Source organism: Haliotis asinina, chromosome 10 (genome assembly GCF_037392515.1).
Source record: "Haliotis asinina isolate JCU_RB_2024 chromosome 10, JCU_Hal_asi_v2, whole genome shotgun sequence".
Taxonomy (NCBI): Eukaryota; Metazoa; Mollusca; class Gastropoda; order Lepetellida; family Haliotidae; genus Haliotis; species Haliotis asinina.
In genome coordinates, this window is record NC_090289.1 from 8,558,948 (window position 1) to 8,576,013 (window position 17,066).

Consider the following 17,066-nt stretch of genomic DNA (forward strand, 5'->3'; position numbering starts at 1 on the left):
CTGTGAGACCCATTCCTGGTGTCCCCTGCAGTGACTCTCTCACTAGCGTTGTTTCTATGGGAACATAGACATGGTACCGTCTTTGGGTCCGAGGCACGCCAGTCTTATCAAATTAGTTGTAAAGCCAAGTGGATTGAGTGGTCAGGTTGTTTGGATATCAGAAGACGTGATCGTTGTTCATGATAACAGTCAATGGTCTGGCTTGTGTGACCACCTGATCCCGTTTGTAGCATCTTACGACAAGCACACGGGTTTTGGCACGCATGGGTTGCTGAAGGCCTATTTCAGTAGGGCTGTCATTGCGAGTGTGGCCTTAACAACAACCAAAGGCTTGCTGACGATGAACAGAACAAATTTTCATCTAAACTCAATCAGTCATACGATTAAACCGCACACAAAATGTTTGTTTGTGTCTTTTGGGGTCTTTTTTTTTTGTTTCATTTTGTTTCTTTTTTTCAGATACATGGCGGACTGTCAGTCAAAACCCGAAAAAAGTAAACAGTAGGTGTTTGAACAAAGGCTATTCCAATTATATTTTCATTCTTACATGAGTAATACCACATGGTCTTTAGTTGCTATTAACACGTCTCCAGCAATATCACGGCGGGGAGACATGTAATGGACTTCATACATTGAAGCCATGCTGGTAATCGGACCCTAACGGACTCTTTAAGCACTCCCCCACCGCACCAGCTTAAAAAGAACAACCAACACACCAACACATTTCCGAAAGAATAGCCGATGCTTGCTATATTGGGTCACTTAAGCACATAACAATGTCATAAATGTATACTACTCAGAACAATTAAAGAAGACCTGTTTCATTCCCTATGATTGCAATACGTCCGTCATAGGTAAAACGACAAACGACCTTTTTGACTTGACAAAAGTTGAAAAGGCATAATAACAATATTCATTTGAAAAAAAATCTGGACTGCTTAACTTCTTTTGAGTAGCATATATTCCTGACACGTTTGAGAATGCCAATTGTTTCAGCCACTAATTGAGACAATGGTGCATGATTTTCTTTCAACTCATTGAAATCAAAGGTTGCATTATTCATCCTTGCATCTGAATGGTGAGCCGGTCCCTGGAGCGTTACCAATTCTAAGGATTCCTGGAACCCTTTCTGTCAGCAGCCTAGACATCACTTCAGCTATTCCACCCACGCTTAGCTGGCGTCTGTTTTATGACTGGACAGATGTTCAAAACTGATCAATCCAAACTCATGCATATTCAACGAAACATACTGAGCAACATTGTACATTCGATCTGACTGCGTAATGCCTTTAATATATTGGTCAATACCATTACAGACATGTGGCTTTTAACCACACCCACGCAACATCATGGGATATTTTGTGTATTTGGGAAGCTTCAATATGTAGATGATCAGTTCAAAGCGACGAAATACTTTGTTAATCTCAAAGGACGCTCTGCTAATGTTGTTCGAGTGTTTATGAACATTTATCAAAGTTCTTTGAAGATTTTGTCATTTATGGAATACCTATCGTTATTTGCCGGACTCGATCGTTCATGAGGATCCCAAGATAGCATCATGAAACGTGTGTGCGTACGTGTGTGTGCGTCTTGCGTGCGTGTGTGACGAGGTTGGCATTGAATATAGCTGTAACAGTTTTACCATTGCCGTTGAACATTTGTTTACAAAGTATAAAACACATTGCCTCAAGCGTCACATTAAAGCTTACACAACCACAAAAACACGCATACCGTATCCCCCGCTCGTATCCACCCCTTAATTTTTTATTCTTGTCAAATCATGAATATATATTCCTCATCTGATAACAATGAGTTTTAACATGATTCTTTAATTGTGTCTAAACATACTTAAAGATATATCCAGCTCATAAAAATGTCACTCAAAGACATTTTTACTCATTGTTAAAATTCAGGAGGGATACGAGCGGTAGTCTTACCCATAAATAAAAAAACACAATTGTCATTAATCATGACATGTGATATACGTTTCGGATTATGGAAAAACAAAACAAAATTGTAAACGTACAATCGCAATTCCAAAGTGCAATATGTTGTACTTGGGTTTACTACTTTCGGGATACCGAACCCAGTCAGAGCATCTGCCATTATGTGTTATTACATAATGTGAGAGACACAGAACTCTTGTGCACCAGCCATTTATGGTATATAGCATGATAGGTGTTAAGTTCAAATTGCATGTGTTCACAGATTGAAGTTGTGTATTGAATACTATCATTAGCGAACAGGCAGGCACACACATAAGTGTCAAAGCGACAGACATTGAGTTTTGTCTTTGACCGAGGCCGTTTATGACAATCAACATATTCCTACTGTTTCCATAGACATGAATGAAAACATTTCAGTTTTCAAGATGAGCCATTAGTATTTCTAACGCTACACTTTCTTGAAAAAAAAATGGTTTACAAATCTACCAACCAGAAAAAAACAAGATATGTTAAAACATGAAAAAGTATGGAACCACTGTGCTCTTTCACTGCAGGCCCAAAATGCTTGTCAAGTACACCTCATTTGTTCTCGAATTTCAAGCACAGCGATGATCCTTGTGTGCATCACGAGTCGCCTTCTTGGGAATTAACCATCCAGCCCTTCCGGTTCAAGACGTGCGAACCTAAACATTGACGACCTTGACCTTGATCTGCCAGGGAGTTCATTGGCTAAGACTCAGTTCTGTTTGCGATTAATAAATATATACGTAAACTCATTATGGTAAGGTGTGAATGTCAACGAAAGAATGGCGATAAGCGGGCTTGTAGGTTACATCAATTTAAACTGTTTGGGTGCACGTCGTTTGTGTATACAGTGAAATAAACAAGAAAACAACTGAGTTACCGCTACAAATTCTGAGCAGGGATTTGGGGAATGAAGAAATCACGACAGAAAGTACAGCTTTTTGTGAGCTTTAAAACCGTCACGAATATTTGAGGAACATTGGCCACCTGTATGACCTTCAGGGGGAATTCTTTTTTTTTTATCATTAAAACTGGAAGTAGGTCAATAGTTCTTCTTATCCCACGAATTTGATTCACCTAAAATCCACCCCTACCTATCCTATCCACTCCTGGGATGTACAAAAAGTCTCCCCCGCCAGTCTCGTCCCACTCAAGCCCTAAACCATCTGTTGTACTTTACTCAATCGATCAGTCAGTTAACCACGCATCGTCCAAGATAGCGCTACGCCCTCAAGGGTTACTAAAATGAGTCCCCCAATCAGACCTGCCATGTGTCTCATCACCGAAGACCTTTCTGTCGGTCATTAATTCATGTCTTAAGACGATCAATGGTACAAGATACTCAAGTATAGCATATTGTCTGTCAGGACTGAGTGTCGTTTTACGCCGTTGTTAGCTGTATTCCAGTAACATCACAGGAGGAAACACCAGAAATGGACATTTGCCTGTAAGGAATGATGTCATTACCACATTTCGCTTTGTTATTTATTCAGTGAGTGAGTGAGTGAGTGAGTGTTTGTGGAAGGGTGAACGAGTGAGTGAGTGAGTGAGTGTTTGTGGGTGGTTGAAGGAGTGGTTGGGTGGGAGTGGGAGTGAGTGGTTGGGTGTTTGTGGGCGGATGAGTGGGTGGATCGGAAGGTGGGCGAATGAGTGAGTTAGTGAGTCAGTGAGTGTTATTTAAACAATCTTCATACAACATACCAGTAGAGAATATCAGAGGCAGGCTTCACAAAACTATATGTACATAACCCATACGCTAGCGCCTTACCCACAAGACTATCTCACCTTCCACATACTATTGAAAGAGTTATGTCATATGGCCAGATTTTACCAATCATACAACAGTCTTATTAATTCTCCACTCCAAAGACTCCAATACTCCAGTATCTGCAATACTGAATAGATGTGTAAATGAAACGTGTAATGTGTTACTCAGGAACATTTCAATGCCAAATGTCGTGAATTGTTCCTTCGTGTCAAATGACATAAACTTGAGTTGAGTTGAACATAATAATGAGACACGTTATGGTTAAAATTTCCAAATATTTTCCCCAAAATATATGAATTAATATATGCCAGTGGCAATATGCACCACAATCAAATCATACACTGGGGGTAAAAAGAAGCTGAACATTTCGGATGATTTTAGCACGTTTAATTTTTTTTTAAATATTTTAATTTAGAGAAATTGTATTTTAAACATTTACTGTACTGAAGCGTGCTGAACACAAGTTTACTTATAACTTTATTATGATTATAATTTTATTATATTATTATTTTGATATAAAAAGTAGAACTTTTTGCATAATACACAGCTGCTAGCGGGTACCTTAGATGCTTTTGAAAATCAATTGATTTGCCTGATTAGTAAAAACGCTACTATGATTCAAAGACGGTAGGCTGTCAAGTGATGTAATCCAGTTTCCACCCAGTCAATTCAATTTCAGACAAGATTGCAGGAATAAACACAGGAGTGAATAAAAAACAACAAAATTAACAACAGTCCTAAGTATTGTCAACTGTATTTAAAGCATGATTGTAATTATCAGACTTAATGGTAACAGCGGTAATCAACGACTTCTAGAAATTAAACCCCGATAACATTTGCCGTCACTTGTGTCTCATCACCGAGGAACTTTATATCGGGCATTAATTTACGCTTAACAAACTTACTGCAATGTGGGACAGTGTGGTAGCCTAGTGGTTAAAGTATTCTCTCGTCACGCCGAACGTCCGGCTTCGATTCCTAAATGGATATCAATGAGTGAATCCATTGCTGGAATATTGTTAAAAGCGGTGTAAAACTCACTCACTCACTCACTCACTCACTCACTCACTCACTCACTCACTCACTCACTCGATCGATCGATCAATCAGTGCAATAACCCAGTCAGTTTCCAGTGTCTGTTAGAAACAACGCCATCACTACACTGAGGTCTATCTTATGCAATGTGTTGACACCACCGACTTATAGGATGGAGTGAGTGATTGAGGGCCGAGTTAATATTGATTTACCTAATGTCTAGCAATATTCCAGCTACACCAGCAAACGCCGGAATTCACAGGCAGCATCCAAGCGTGGAATTGCATTTGGCCATTAATTCACTGCGTCAGTATTGATGCGATACTACATTCCATCAGAGCGCCGGTGTCTGTTACGAACGATAACAATTGCCTAATTTCAATATAAATAAGAATCAAATACACTCTCACTCCAAAGATCAATGTTATTCAACGTAACCATTTATTGTTTGCTTCGCTTTCAGTCGCCTTCAAATTAAAGTATGCACCCGGGTTTAATGCTTGCTCAAACAGACAGGATATTGGTATCTGAGATGATATATATATTCAATAAGGGAAAGCAAGATTTATGGATGTGAACTTTTTGGTTGTGAATAACACGGCGTTTCGGAACGTATGCTTGCTCTTTCATCAGGTGAATGGTTTGAATGTATTACTGGCCTCTTTATGTTTGCATTACATGCCATCATTTTGCATTTTATCCAATAATATATATTACATTCAATTTGTTGTTTTAGTGTATAACTCGACTCATGTTTTGTTCAATCTCCAGGCAATCATGTCTCCCTTCTAGTGTCTCATTTATGAGTGTGTGTGTGTCTGTCTGTGCGTCTGTCTGTCTGTCTGTCTGTGTGTCTGTGTCTGTCTGTCTGTGTGTCTGTGTGTCTGTGTGTGTGTGTGTGTGTGTGTGTGTGTGTGTGTGTGTGTGTGTGTGTGTGTGTGTGTGTGTGTGTGTGTGTGTGTGTGTGTGTGTGTGTGTGTGTGTGTGTGTGTGTGTGTGTGTGTGTGTGTGTGTGTGTGTGTGTGTGTACATATACCCTGCCCGTGAAGATCCTGGATGGAACAGAACTTCGGCAACCGATGCTTGCCACAAAAGGCAACTATGCTTGCTGACGTGGTTGACACATGTAATCGGTTCCCAGTTGCGCATATCGATACTCATACTGTTGATCACTTGATTTTCCGGTCGAGACTTGATTATTTACAGACTACCGCAATATAGAATGCGGAGAGTATGGAGTAAAACTAAACTCACTCACTCACTCATGTATATCTCCGGTTACTCCCTTACCATTCACCTGATGAAGAAGCAAAGAAACGTCGTGTTATTCACAATAAAGAAGTTGACATCGATAAATCTTGCTTTTCTTATACATTCCACTTCTAAATGCCCTTCAAAGATCTCATTTAACGCGTGTAACACACTGGTTACAAAGGTATCGATAATGAATGATTTCACATTCAGTCCTTTATTGACACTGTTAATGAACAATCAGCTTCGAGTTATTGATCATTTAGATATATTACAGCAATAATCACGGGCTACATTAATATTGGCTTTACTTATCGTACCGCACTACCTTACGGGATTGCTAACTGTTGTGAAATCCTATACAAAACTTGAAGAATCATTATAAGTATGTCTCGATTTTTTATCGTTTTCAATTCATGCCTGGTTGTTGTTGTTGTATGAAAGACTATAGGCTGAGGTGTATATGGAACAGTATGGGATCATTCATATTTCATTTCAGTCTGTTTCTGCTCTAGCTGAAACATAACCTCTTTAGTTCTTCATTTTCACCCGATGCTCAGTTTTAGCATTCTAATCCCGCCCTTTTCTAAATTCTAACATTTCGTGTTCTTCCCCCTTCCTCGTCACGTCGACAGTATGGGATCATTTTAACGAAAGATTCTTGCATATTTCATTTCAGTCTGTTTCTGCTCTTGAAGGCATCTTTAAATTAGAACATAGCATAAATGTAAGAAAATGTTTTGCATCCGCGGATACATCTAATCACTCACTCTGCTTTCACTGGACAGGTTCCCAAGACGTCAAAACGGGCACCGGCAATAATAGGAAATAGGTTAATAGGTTTGGTGACGTTGTCCTTATTGTCATTTGTTTTCCAGACTATTTTGCAGTGGACGGTCAAACGCCATCTGGTTGTGAAAAGCACCGAACTTGTCCTATGATACTGACGCCAATATAATGCAACTAAATGAATTGTCAAGAATGAAAGCCCCGCGGGGATAACAGACCAGAATTGGTTACCATTAACCTACGTGTCGTAACAGACAACCAAGATGGATGGGAGTGTTAGTCTGTTGTTGGTGGTGTTGTTGCTGTTGTTCTTGTTGTATTCATATCATTAACGCAATAACGTTCATCATGACGTAAACCACTGATACTGGCTAGATTCTCTCAATGCTTTACGGATGGCTGTAGTTGTTGTTTTACCAGCGTTAAACCTGGACGTCATGGAAGTCACACCAAAGGCTGGAAGAGTTGTTGACTTCAACGACTACGTTGTCAACAACTGGGTCGACGTCAATGCACGATTCCCGAGGCCACCCTGAGATGTTCACATCAGGCTCCAGAACGAACAACCTGGATGCCTTCTCACATAGCTTGGCTTTGACATAGCCCATTGAAATTCCCAGTTTTTCCTTATTTTTCTCACTTGCCTTGTCGATAATACCATCTTATATATCTTGCCCGTTTTTACTTTTGCCTCCTATCTTAACTTTATCCTCTCACCTTTAGCACCTTTTGCCCATCTCAACTTCTTTTCAGCCTTGTCCTCAGGCCTCGCTTCAAATTTTCACCAAAATTTTAGCTGAAACATAACCTCTTTAGTTCTTAATTTTCACCCCATGCTCACTTTCAGCATTCTTATCCCATCTTCTTGTAAGTTCTAACATCTCGTTTTCTTCCCCCTTCCTCGTCACACCGAAGACCCGGTTCGATTCCCTCACATGGATACAATGTGTGATCCCATTTCTGCTGCCACCCGCCGTGATATTGATTGAACGTTGCTAAAAGCGGCGTAAAACCATAATCGCTCACTCTGCTATCACCACATCTATTGTTCCATTTTCAATCATTTTCTTAGTTCTAGCATTTCATGTCTCCTCTCTTCATGGCTTTAGAATGTCTCTTTCATCTAATATGTCTTTCCACTTCTGTAGTAAGCTTTCAATTAAATTGTATACTTCCACTTGATTATAACAGATACGGGAACTTAAACTTAAATAGAACAAAAATGTTATTATGAAATGAATTGCTGTGGATATTCAGCAAGAGGCTAGGAAAATCGATGAATATTCTGATCTTTTAAAAACTCTCGTTTTCAAGTTTGACACTTAAACATTATTTTAGACTCCTAATGATTGTAATCGGGTGATCCTGAATGTAAAGTTTGTCAGTGACTGAGAGCAATGTTTATAAAATCATATGAGTTTGTTCAGAACGAACGTTGTGTCACAAATTTAGCCTAAAACCGGCCGGTCAAATGCCAGCTCGTGCGCGTTCATGCCTTATCAGCTCCTGCAGTCTAAGTAAGCGAATTTGGCACCGATGCCTGTTTGCTGAGAACCACGTCTATCACAACAGGCAACACTCGCCGTCTTCAAATCTCACTTCGATCAATCTCTCGCCACTGAGAATCCAATTATTCCTAACTGCCCGGATGAAACAAACATGGCGGCGTCCGTTTGGCGAAAATCTGATATTTTGGAATGGTTCGTGCCAAGGGATGCGTTTGATTTCAAATTTCTTCGATAACTTACCGACCTTTTGAACACAGGTTTTAATACTATCATAAGTGGACCTTCCATGTTGATGACTATGAAGTGGATACAGAGTATCTGCCTGGCGTTCGTGGTGTGGGGGGTGCCCTCAGGTAAATATAGTTAAATACATTAATTCATATCTCGCCGGTCGTGACGACGCCTGCTCCAACGCGTGGTGACGACGACTGATATTACTTGCTGATGAGTATTGCACCTCGTGTCACACAACTGATCCAATGTCTCTGTTTTAGATCAATGTTTACCGAACTCGCATAATGAACTTAGATTTGTGTGGATGTTTTGAGCACAACATATGCTATAAACAATATTTATTTAACAGTTAATGACATTAATAAACAATCGTTTTTCGTTAGCTATTCATTTGTGACGTATTTCACAAGTATTCCATTCAAAGAGTATATGTACAAGAAATCACATCTATCACATATATAGAAATCACATATATGTAACAAACTGTAGTGATATTATTCAAGACTACTATACATCAGAACAAATCCGTTTCAGTTTCAGGTTTTTGAATTGCGTATTGTAATAAGCAACAGTTTGGGTTTCTTATGTTACAGTTGTGTTTGTTTGCACACGTCATTACAGTATAAGGCCATGGTTCCTTTCAAAGAGGTAGACTATGGTTTCAGCTGCGAATGTAAAATGACGAACAGATTGAAATTAAATGGAACTGATTATGAAGCCTGGTGTTATTGTATTTAAATCAGAGGCTGCCCGTCATTAGAAAAAGTGAAGGGCACACCGCGTGATGGTGTTTCACAGCTGGCGGTGTACTTAAAACCTGCTGTAGTATACCACAGGGCTCATTACTGTAGACTACGGGGGAAATCGGATAGAGAGCCGGAGAGTGGAAACAGCTCTGAAGTGAAGGGGGTCAGGCAGATGACGCAGTAAGTGGGAGGGGGAGGGGTTACGAGGGATGGGGGGTAGGGGAAGCATTGCTCTGGATAGTGGTAATGGGAAAGAGGGCCTGGAGATGATAGACGGATAATGAGAAATACGTAAAATCCCATCTGGACATTTAAATGGAAACGCTTTACAAAAGAGTTCTTTGATTTATCTTAATTAGATAATTATATATCAATGAGCTGAGATTCTCGTGATCTGCAGCTGTGGAGATTTGCCACTAAGTACATACATACACGGGCTGTATTGGAGATGTTTAATTGTTTCAGGGCATGTGTGACAGACTAGATAACGAGGGATTTGGTGAGATGAGTGGGTGAAGGACATTTTAAGGCTAGAAGGATGTGTCAGGAAGGAGATAGAGAGAAGGAGAGTGTGTCACTGATGGAGGAATAGTCTGTCTCACAGTTCCTGAACCACATTAAGTTACCTACTGCCAAGCCTTCTCTGAAGTGCTAAAGCCTTAAATGAAGCAAGTCTAGATTTCATCAGTTTCAGGTTCTGAATCTCTGGTCCCGTCTGGGACTCCTTTTCAATATTAATGTGGCTTTGTTTGTTGTGGTGAGGAAGTGACTGACAAAGGATAGGGTTAAAGAGATGTGAAGAGGTGACAGTCGGAATGAAAGGAGTTTGATAGAAGAGGACTGACAGAGGATGAGAGTTCTTGAGGACGGGATCAGATGGAAAGGGGATTGAAGAGGGGGATAAGATGTAGAAAGAGGTGGTGAAGAGGGGAGTGATACAACGTAAAAAACATTTACATGTACATGTATTTCATCACCTATAAATAGACACGAAACATGTATTTTATACCGCAAACAAAATCTAAAAAGTAACGTATCATCTCTTACTGCGGAACGCAATGTCGCAATTCCACATTTGCCGAGTGAGATTAGTTTTACGCCGCCTTTAGCAACATCACGATGGGGAACACGAGAAATGGGTTTCCACATTGCATCCATGTGGGTAATTAAACCCGGACCTTCGGCGCGACATGCCGACGCCTTAACAACTTGACTACCCAACCGCCCCCACATTTGCCGAAGTCTGTAAGTGTCGCAACTTTGTTCAACCTCAACACATGCAATCTTCAGGACGCTCTGGACCACGACATCCCTCAACCTTGTCCTGCCCAGGGACAGTCTATTGATCACACAGCATTGTATGCATAGTTAGTCATCTGTTCAGCAATCTGTCTACGGCAGCTCCCGAGTTTCCCTCGCGGGCCATTACGGGTTCAATTGACGACCGTCTCATCGATCGCGATTCTGTTAGCAATTAAGTCTGCCAACAACATCGGGTTCCACCGTCAAATCCCAACAGGTGTCTTAATGCCTTGTTCTCTGTGCTCACCATTAGCGTCTTATGAAATACCCGCATCAGTCGTGAACAGGGGCTTCAATTAGAACAGTCAGGCATGAGGCGGCACGTGCTTGGCTTGACTAACAATGGGTTGTTTAAATAATTGCTACATATTTGCGTTGCTAGGGTCCCAAGACTCTATTAAAATTTTCTAAGATACCATTTCCTAACGGTTTCATTTCCCGGATTGGCAATTTAATGTTCAATAAATGTCATTGCCATTTTTGTCATCCTTTTACAAGAAGTGAATTCTATATCGGGGGGATAATGAGACGGGTTATTGTCCAGGTTGACGTTAATGTTCACAAGACAATCACGGTTTATTAGAATCTACAGGTCATCTTGTATTAGTTGGTTAGATCGATGCTCATGATGTTGATCACTGGATTGTCAGATACCAACCGCCGCCATATTGATGGAATACTAATGAGCGCGGCGTTAAACAACAACTTACTAACTAACTTCTGTTGCGTCTCTGCAGTGTGGACGAGCTACCCCATCCCAGACGAGCAGCTGTTGTATGAAGATCTGATGAGGAATTACCAGAAGTCTGTCCGCCCTGTCATCAACGCCTCCGATACCCTCATTGTCAAGTTTGCTCTCAGACTCAACCAAATTGTTGGACTGGTAAGACTTTGTTCCCATTTACTATTTCTGATTGTCTGTGAGATGCATCACCGTCTCTGCGGAATGACGGTCATGTCAGCTCACACGCAGAGAAAACAAGCACACCCCTGTTAAGAGTATCTGTAATATGATTGGATGATACGGATGGTATAATCTGTTGAAGACTGGGTGGTGTCTGTGTAATACCTGTTGAAGATTGTGATTTTCAGAATTGTGAATGTTGGGGATTGTAATGCATCAATGTGTGACTGTTGTGGATTGGATTGTATCAGCGTGCGACTGTTGTGGGTTGGATTGTATCACTGTTTTACCTATTCTGGAATTGGTGGTATCACTGTGTTACCAGTTGTGTATTGGGTGCTATCAATGTGCTACCAGTTGTGGACTGGGTGATATCCATGTGCTACCTGTTGTGGATTGGATGGTATCAATGTGTTATCTATTGTGGACTGGTCGGTATCAGTGTTGGAGATTGGTTGGTATCAATGTGTGATTCTATGGTTTGGGTGGTTTACCTATTTGGCAATGTTGTGACCAGAACACGCCGACTGTTACCAGTGTTCCGAGTTCCGATTCCTATGAGACGGGACTCCATTGTTTCCTAGCCGTCATGGAATATGACGGACATTCACTCACTCGCTGTGCAATTGTATCTAAGCTTCTCTTTCATCAGCCAACAGGTGATTCTCATCACAGTAACATTGTTTCTGGTCACAGTAACACTGATTCTCATCACAGTAACGAGCACAGCATTACGAGCGCCAGGAAATGAGACTACAACACTGACGTTGTCATATACGACGGTCGGGAAAGACAGAATAAGATAGAACGAGAAATTATATTATTTCTAACCTTTCTTTTACAGGACGAACGTCAGCAGGTTCTGACAAGTAATGTGTTCATTGATCAGGTAAGGCATAAGTGACGTTTTAATAATACATATTTAATGACATTATGATCAAATACATGACAGTTTTAGCACCTGTTCATCTTAACCATACATTAGGTTGTATAGTCTGAAAGGAGTTTAGAGTTGAAGTCAGGCTGGCAGGGTTTGGTAAAGGAGCTGTCATTGTGCTAATTCGATAAGTGGTCCTTTCTCTTCTCTGTAACTGATTTTGCCACTGGTGTATTTCGGTCCTGTGGTTGTAACTGTAACTGCTTACTTGCCTTTTCTCTTTTCTTCAATTAAACATGCCCACTTTTAACAGGAATGGTTGGACGAGAACCTCGCCTGGAGTCCGTCCAACTACAACGACATTCGCTCTCTGCGAGTCGCGGGAAGCAATGTGTGGCTGCCAGACACCTTCATATTCAACAAGTAAGGAGCACACACTGCACACGATCCTAACCTTGATACCTGCATTCTTAGCATCTTCTTGAGCCAAGAATGTCCCCAACCCTATATCGAAGCACATGTAGTGGAAACTAAGCTTTGGCTCAGGTTTGTAGATGGACATGGGAAATGTTCAAACGCATCTGATTCCTTGAAACAAATGTACCCATCAGAAAGGGTTCGTGATTCTTCAGTTGTAATCAGTGATAACAAAATGTGACCCGGTTGAGTGTCTGCCAGGATAAGTGGATAGCCATGACCACAATGTGAACGAAAAGCTACGAGTGGCGCATGCTTTTACATGATCGAGCGAGTCTAGCAATATCAGGGCAGGGTACACCACAAGTGGGCGTCAGAAAGCTTACCCAAGCTGGGAATTGAATCTGGGTCTTTGACACGACAAGCGTAGGTTGCTTTGTGGAGAAGGGTCACGATTCTGCCACGACCTCATTGTTTCTATAGTTAACATAGCACAGCTGGAGTATTGCATGGGGTACTTGTGCATTGTACATCTCTGACTTGGATGATCGTTGCAGATAGCATGTGCGAGACGTTAATGAATTATCATTATTATCCTTTATTTCATAAACGATAAAAGAAGCAATTTCAGGTTTCCCTTGTATATATTGCTACTACATCTTACAGTGCAGACGACGGGTCAACCGGATTCATGAGCGGGACGTTCGTCCAGATCCACAACGACGGAAGCGTCACGTGGCCAGTACCGGTCAAACTGAAGAGTTCATGCAAGGTGGACATCACGTACTTCCCGTTTGATGACCAGAAGTGTATTCTGAGGTTCGGATCCTGGATCTACAGCGGTTCCTGGGTGGACTATGTTACCATGTACAACAACTCACCAATAGACATGACGTACTACGTCAACAACAGTGAATGGGAACTACTTTCAGTGACGTTGAGGAAGAACAACCGCCAGTACGAGTGTTGTCTGGATGCACATCCTGATCTTACTTTCATATTGCACATAAGACGCAAAACTTTCTACTATATTTTCAACATTATCGTTCCTTGTATCATGCTGTCGATACTGACGCTGTTGACGTTCTGGTTGCCCCCGACGTCGGGGGAGAAAGTGACGTTGGGGTTGAACGTGTTTCTGGCTTTCTCCATGTTTATGCTACTAGTAGCAGAGGAAGTTCCAGCTACGTCTGAAGCCGTGCCACTTATTGGTAGGTGTACATCATAGTACGTTTGGTTTAACGCCGCTTTGAGTAGACCCTTGAAAGTCAGGGTTAGAATTGATCTGCAGTAATCATGCTTGTCGTATGACCGTATGACCGTATGACCGTATGACCATAACGCTTGAATATTGTTGAGTGCGATGTAAAACTAAACTAACTCTCTTGGACAAATTATCCGTTGCATGACGACATGTCACCTTTTTGAAGATGAGAATTTCCGGATGCAGGTCTTAGATGTGTAATATGGACCATGACAAGTGTTATACCTGTAGTAAGGTATGGTGATGTGGCACTGTGGTTTAAGGTTTGCCTTGTCACCCCTTTAACTTGTGTTCGATTTCACATAGTAGTACGATGTGATCCAGACGCTAAACCTAAAAGGCACAGAATTTATAAATATCATAAAAATACAAATATAATTATATATCTGAGTTGTTGTAGTATCCATTCTGATGTAACTATTTTTTCAATAATAATATCCAGTGTACTTGGGGTTTTTTGCAGGTATATATCTGTGCTTAGTAATGACGATGACGTCAGTATCCGTCATCATGGCCGTCATCGTTATCAACGTCTACAACCGCGGGATGAAGATGAGACGCGCACCTGATTGGATGAGAACTTTAGCTCTCAACTGGCTGTCTAAAGTTCTGCGAGTCAAACACGACATAGAACTAGTTGCAAGACATGTCGTACTGGTAAGATTGTGTTATCATGTTTCAATTTCGGGTAACGTTCAAGAAATAGGCAACAATCGCGCTTACTTTTTCAAGCAAAGTGTTTTAGTGGCGCGTTCTAGCAAGTGAGAAAGCCATGGTTTAACTTGTCTCGAACACATGTTGTCATCACTGCTTTTCAGTGATCAAGTCATATTTTGTCTTTGTTGCCTTTCACTCTCGACGGATTCTGTTTCGGAAAATGCTGGAGATTATGTCCTGGTGTTTACATACCCAATTTCAAACAGTCTCCCATTTCAACCGTCAGTATATTCTTTTGTCAATTACTGTTGACCTTTATATCTCAAAATCTGCTATTGATCGCACATTCCACCGGCCTGTTAATCGAACGACGAAGCTTTCATTGCCTTGCTAATTTCACTGAGACATATTCAGGTCACGTGGTACTATAGGTCTTCCAGCTTTTTGGTATCGCTCGATGGCTTTCTCAAGGATTTGAAAAGAAAGACTATTAGGACAAAAACATTTTGGGAATGCCAGCATGTATACAAAGGGACATAACTCAATATGAATGATTCATCGGTCAGAAAATGACTAACAAATCTAAAAGACCATGTCATGTGGGATTTGAATCCGGGTTTGCCGCGATTATGGTGTTAAATTTGTTTCTCTTTTCATCCTTATTATTCCTCCCAAAAAAAGTTAATATATGACTGTGATACTGTGCAAGAAACGCTAAACACAATTCACTCACTCATGCAAAGCTACAGTTCCTCTGATTCTTTCTACTAGTTTTATCAACAAATGTGTCACCTTATTTACAGGAGGACCACTTCTACGAAGTGACAAAACGGCCCGATAACACAGGTCAGATCCGCAAGACGTATTCCAAGTTTGACATAAGCAAGCCGATCAACAGTCCAATTTTCACCAGACACAACAACAACTCTGAAGGCTACCAACCAATCAGATCTCACACTCGAAACCGACGGAACAGCATCGGGGACCATCCTGACCAATGGCACGACCCGTACCATCGCCAGGACGACCAGGAGCCAGTGCACAATGGGCCCCCAGGAGCATCCTTCAGCGAAGACACACCACCCCGTAATATTGTTCCTTCTATTCTTATCGAAAGTCCCAATGCAAGTCAGGAACCTGCTGTTATCATACCCAATCAGAACGCCTGCTCGCTTCAAACAGTCCTCCACCAAAACACTAACGCATACCAGAGTCAGGTCGTCTTCCAGCACGCCCCTCCATCTCCTTCGAGTCAATCCACCCGGTTCGAAGAAACTGCTGATGGTGATTCTGACAGTGACTTGGCCAATGCTATCCCTCATCTTAAGAAGGTGATTGTAGCCGAGTGGCAGAGGATTGCCGTTGTCGTGGACAGGTTCCTGTTTTGGTTCTACATGTTTGTCACCTTCACATCCTACCTCATCATCCTCATCATCGTCCCTGCTCAGCACTACACCCATGGCAAGCGAGGGATCTTCCAGGAAGGGGGATTTCAGCCCCCAGACATGCAGGGTGTGGCAGGGTGATAATATGCCATGGATGAAGTCAGTGGCACTGAGCCATCGTTTCTGTTTGTTAGTCCGGAACATCTGGACGAAATCACTGACTAAATGTTAGCACCAAACTTCAAGAACTTTTGGAATCTGCTTTGCCATGATGCATAATAGCATAGTTGAGGCACAAACCCACATGCGGCATGTGGACTTTATCATGTTGTTTTGAATCTGGCACACAAAATTACGATCAGAAAACGATTTGGACCTTGTGGTGCTGAAGAGGTCGCGGTTATTCTGTGGGACATTTTTAACATCTCTCTGTACAGTTAAGTCGGAGGTGGATTCTGCGCCACGTTTATGTAGGTTCGCCCATTTCAGACTAATATTGATTCATATTTCTTGGAGCTGTTGGATTTCAGATTTCATTTACTTTTACTTAATATGTCATACCTAACTTGCAACCCCCAGCACATGATTTACCGTCGATCTTCTAAGTGACCAACTCCAAGGTTTGATTCTGAAATTGGTTGGTTGTACATTAGGGTTGGAGTTAGTAAACATGTGATTCTGGTGGCACCACGATTCCGGAGCACATGGACTTTCCTGGACATCCAAACCAGTAGGATTATGGGGCATATACAGAAACGAAAGAGGCATACATCACAGGAAGGCACTTGTTAATTCCTTACACTGTTATGGTAGATACGTAACGTTATTGAATGGTTTCTGTTGAGGAAGTGACACAGCTTTAACTATTAGATTGTCATGTTGTTTCATCTACTACAAGTACAGCTGACCAGTCCAGCTAGGGCGTCTTCCATTGTTACCATGATAAACATCTTTTGGAA

The 17,066-nt window shown here is 41.4% G+C and overlaps 1 protein-coding gene across 1 annotated transcript; it reads left to right on the forward strand.

Annotated features, from left to right (window-relative positions):
- Positions 1-8,410: 8,410 nt before the first annotated feature.
- LOC137298211 (neuronal acetylcholine receptor subunit alpha-10-like) lies at positions 8,411-17,066 on the forward strand. Its single transcript, XM_067830381.1, has 7 exons — positions 8,411-8,674; positions 11,341-11,486; positions 12,352-12,396; positions 12,698-12,807; positions 13,468-14,012; positions 14,529-14,722; positions 15,526-17,066. The coding sequence occupies exons 1-7, from the start codon at positions 8,608-8,610 to the stop codon at positions 16,246-16,248; spliced, it is 1,830 nt and encodes a 609-aa protein (XP_067686482.1). The 5' UTR covers positions 8,411-8,607; the 3' UTR covers positions 16,249-17,066.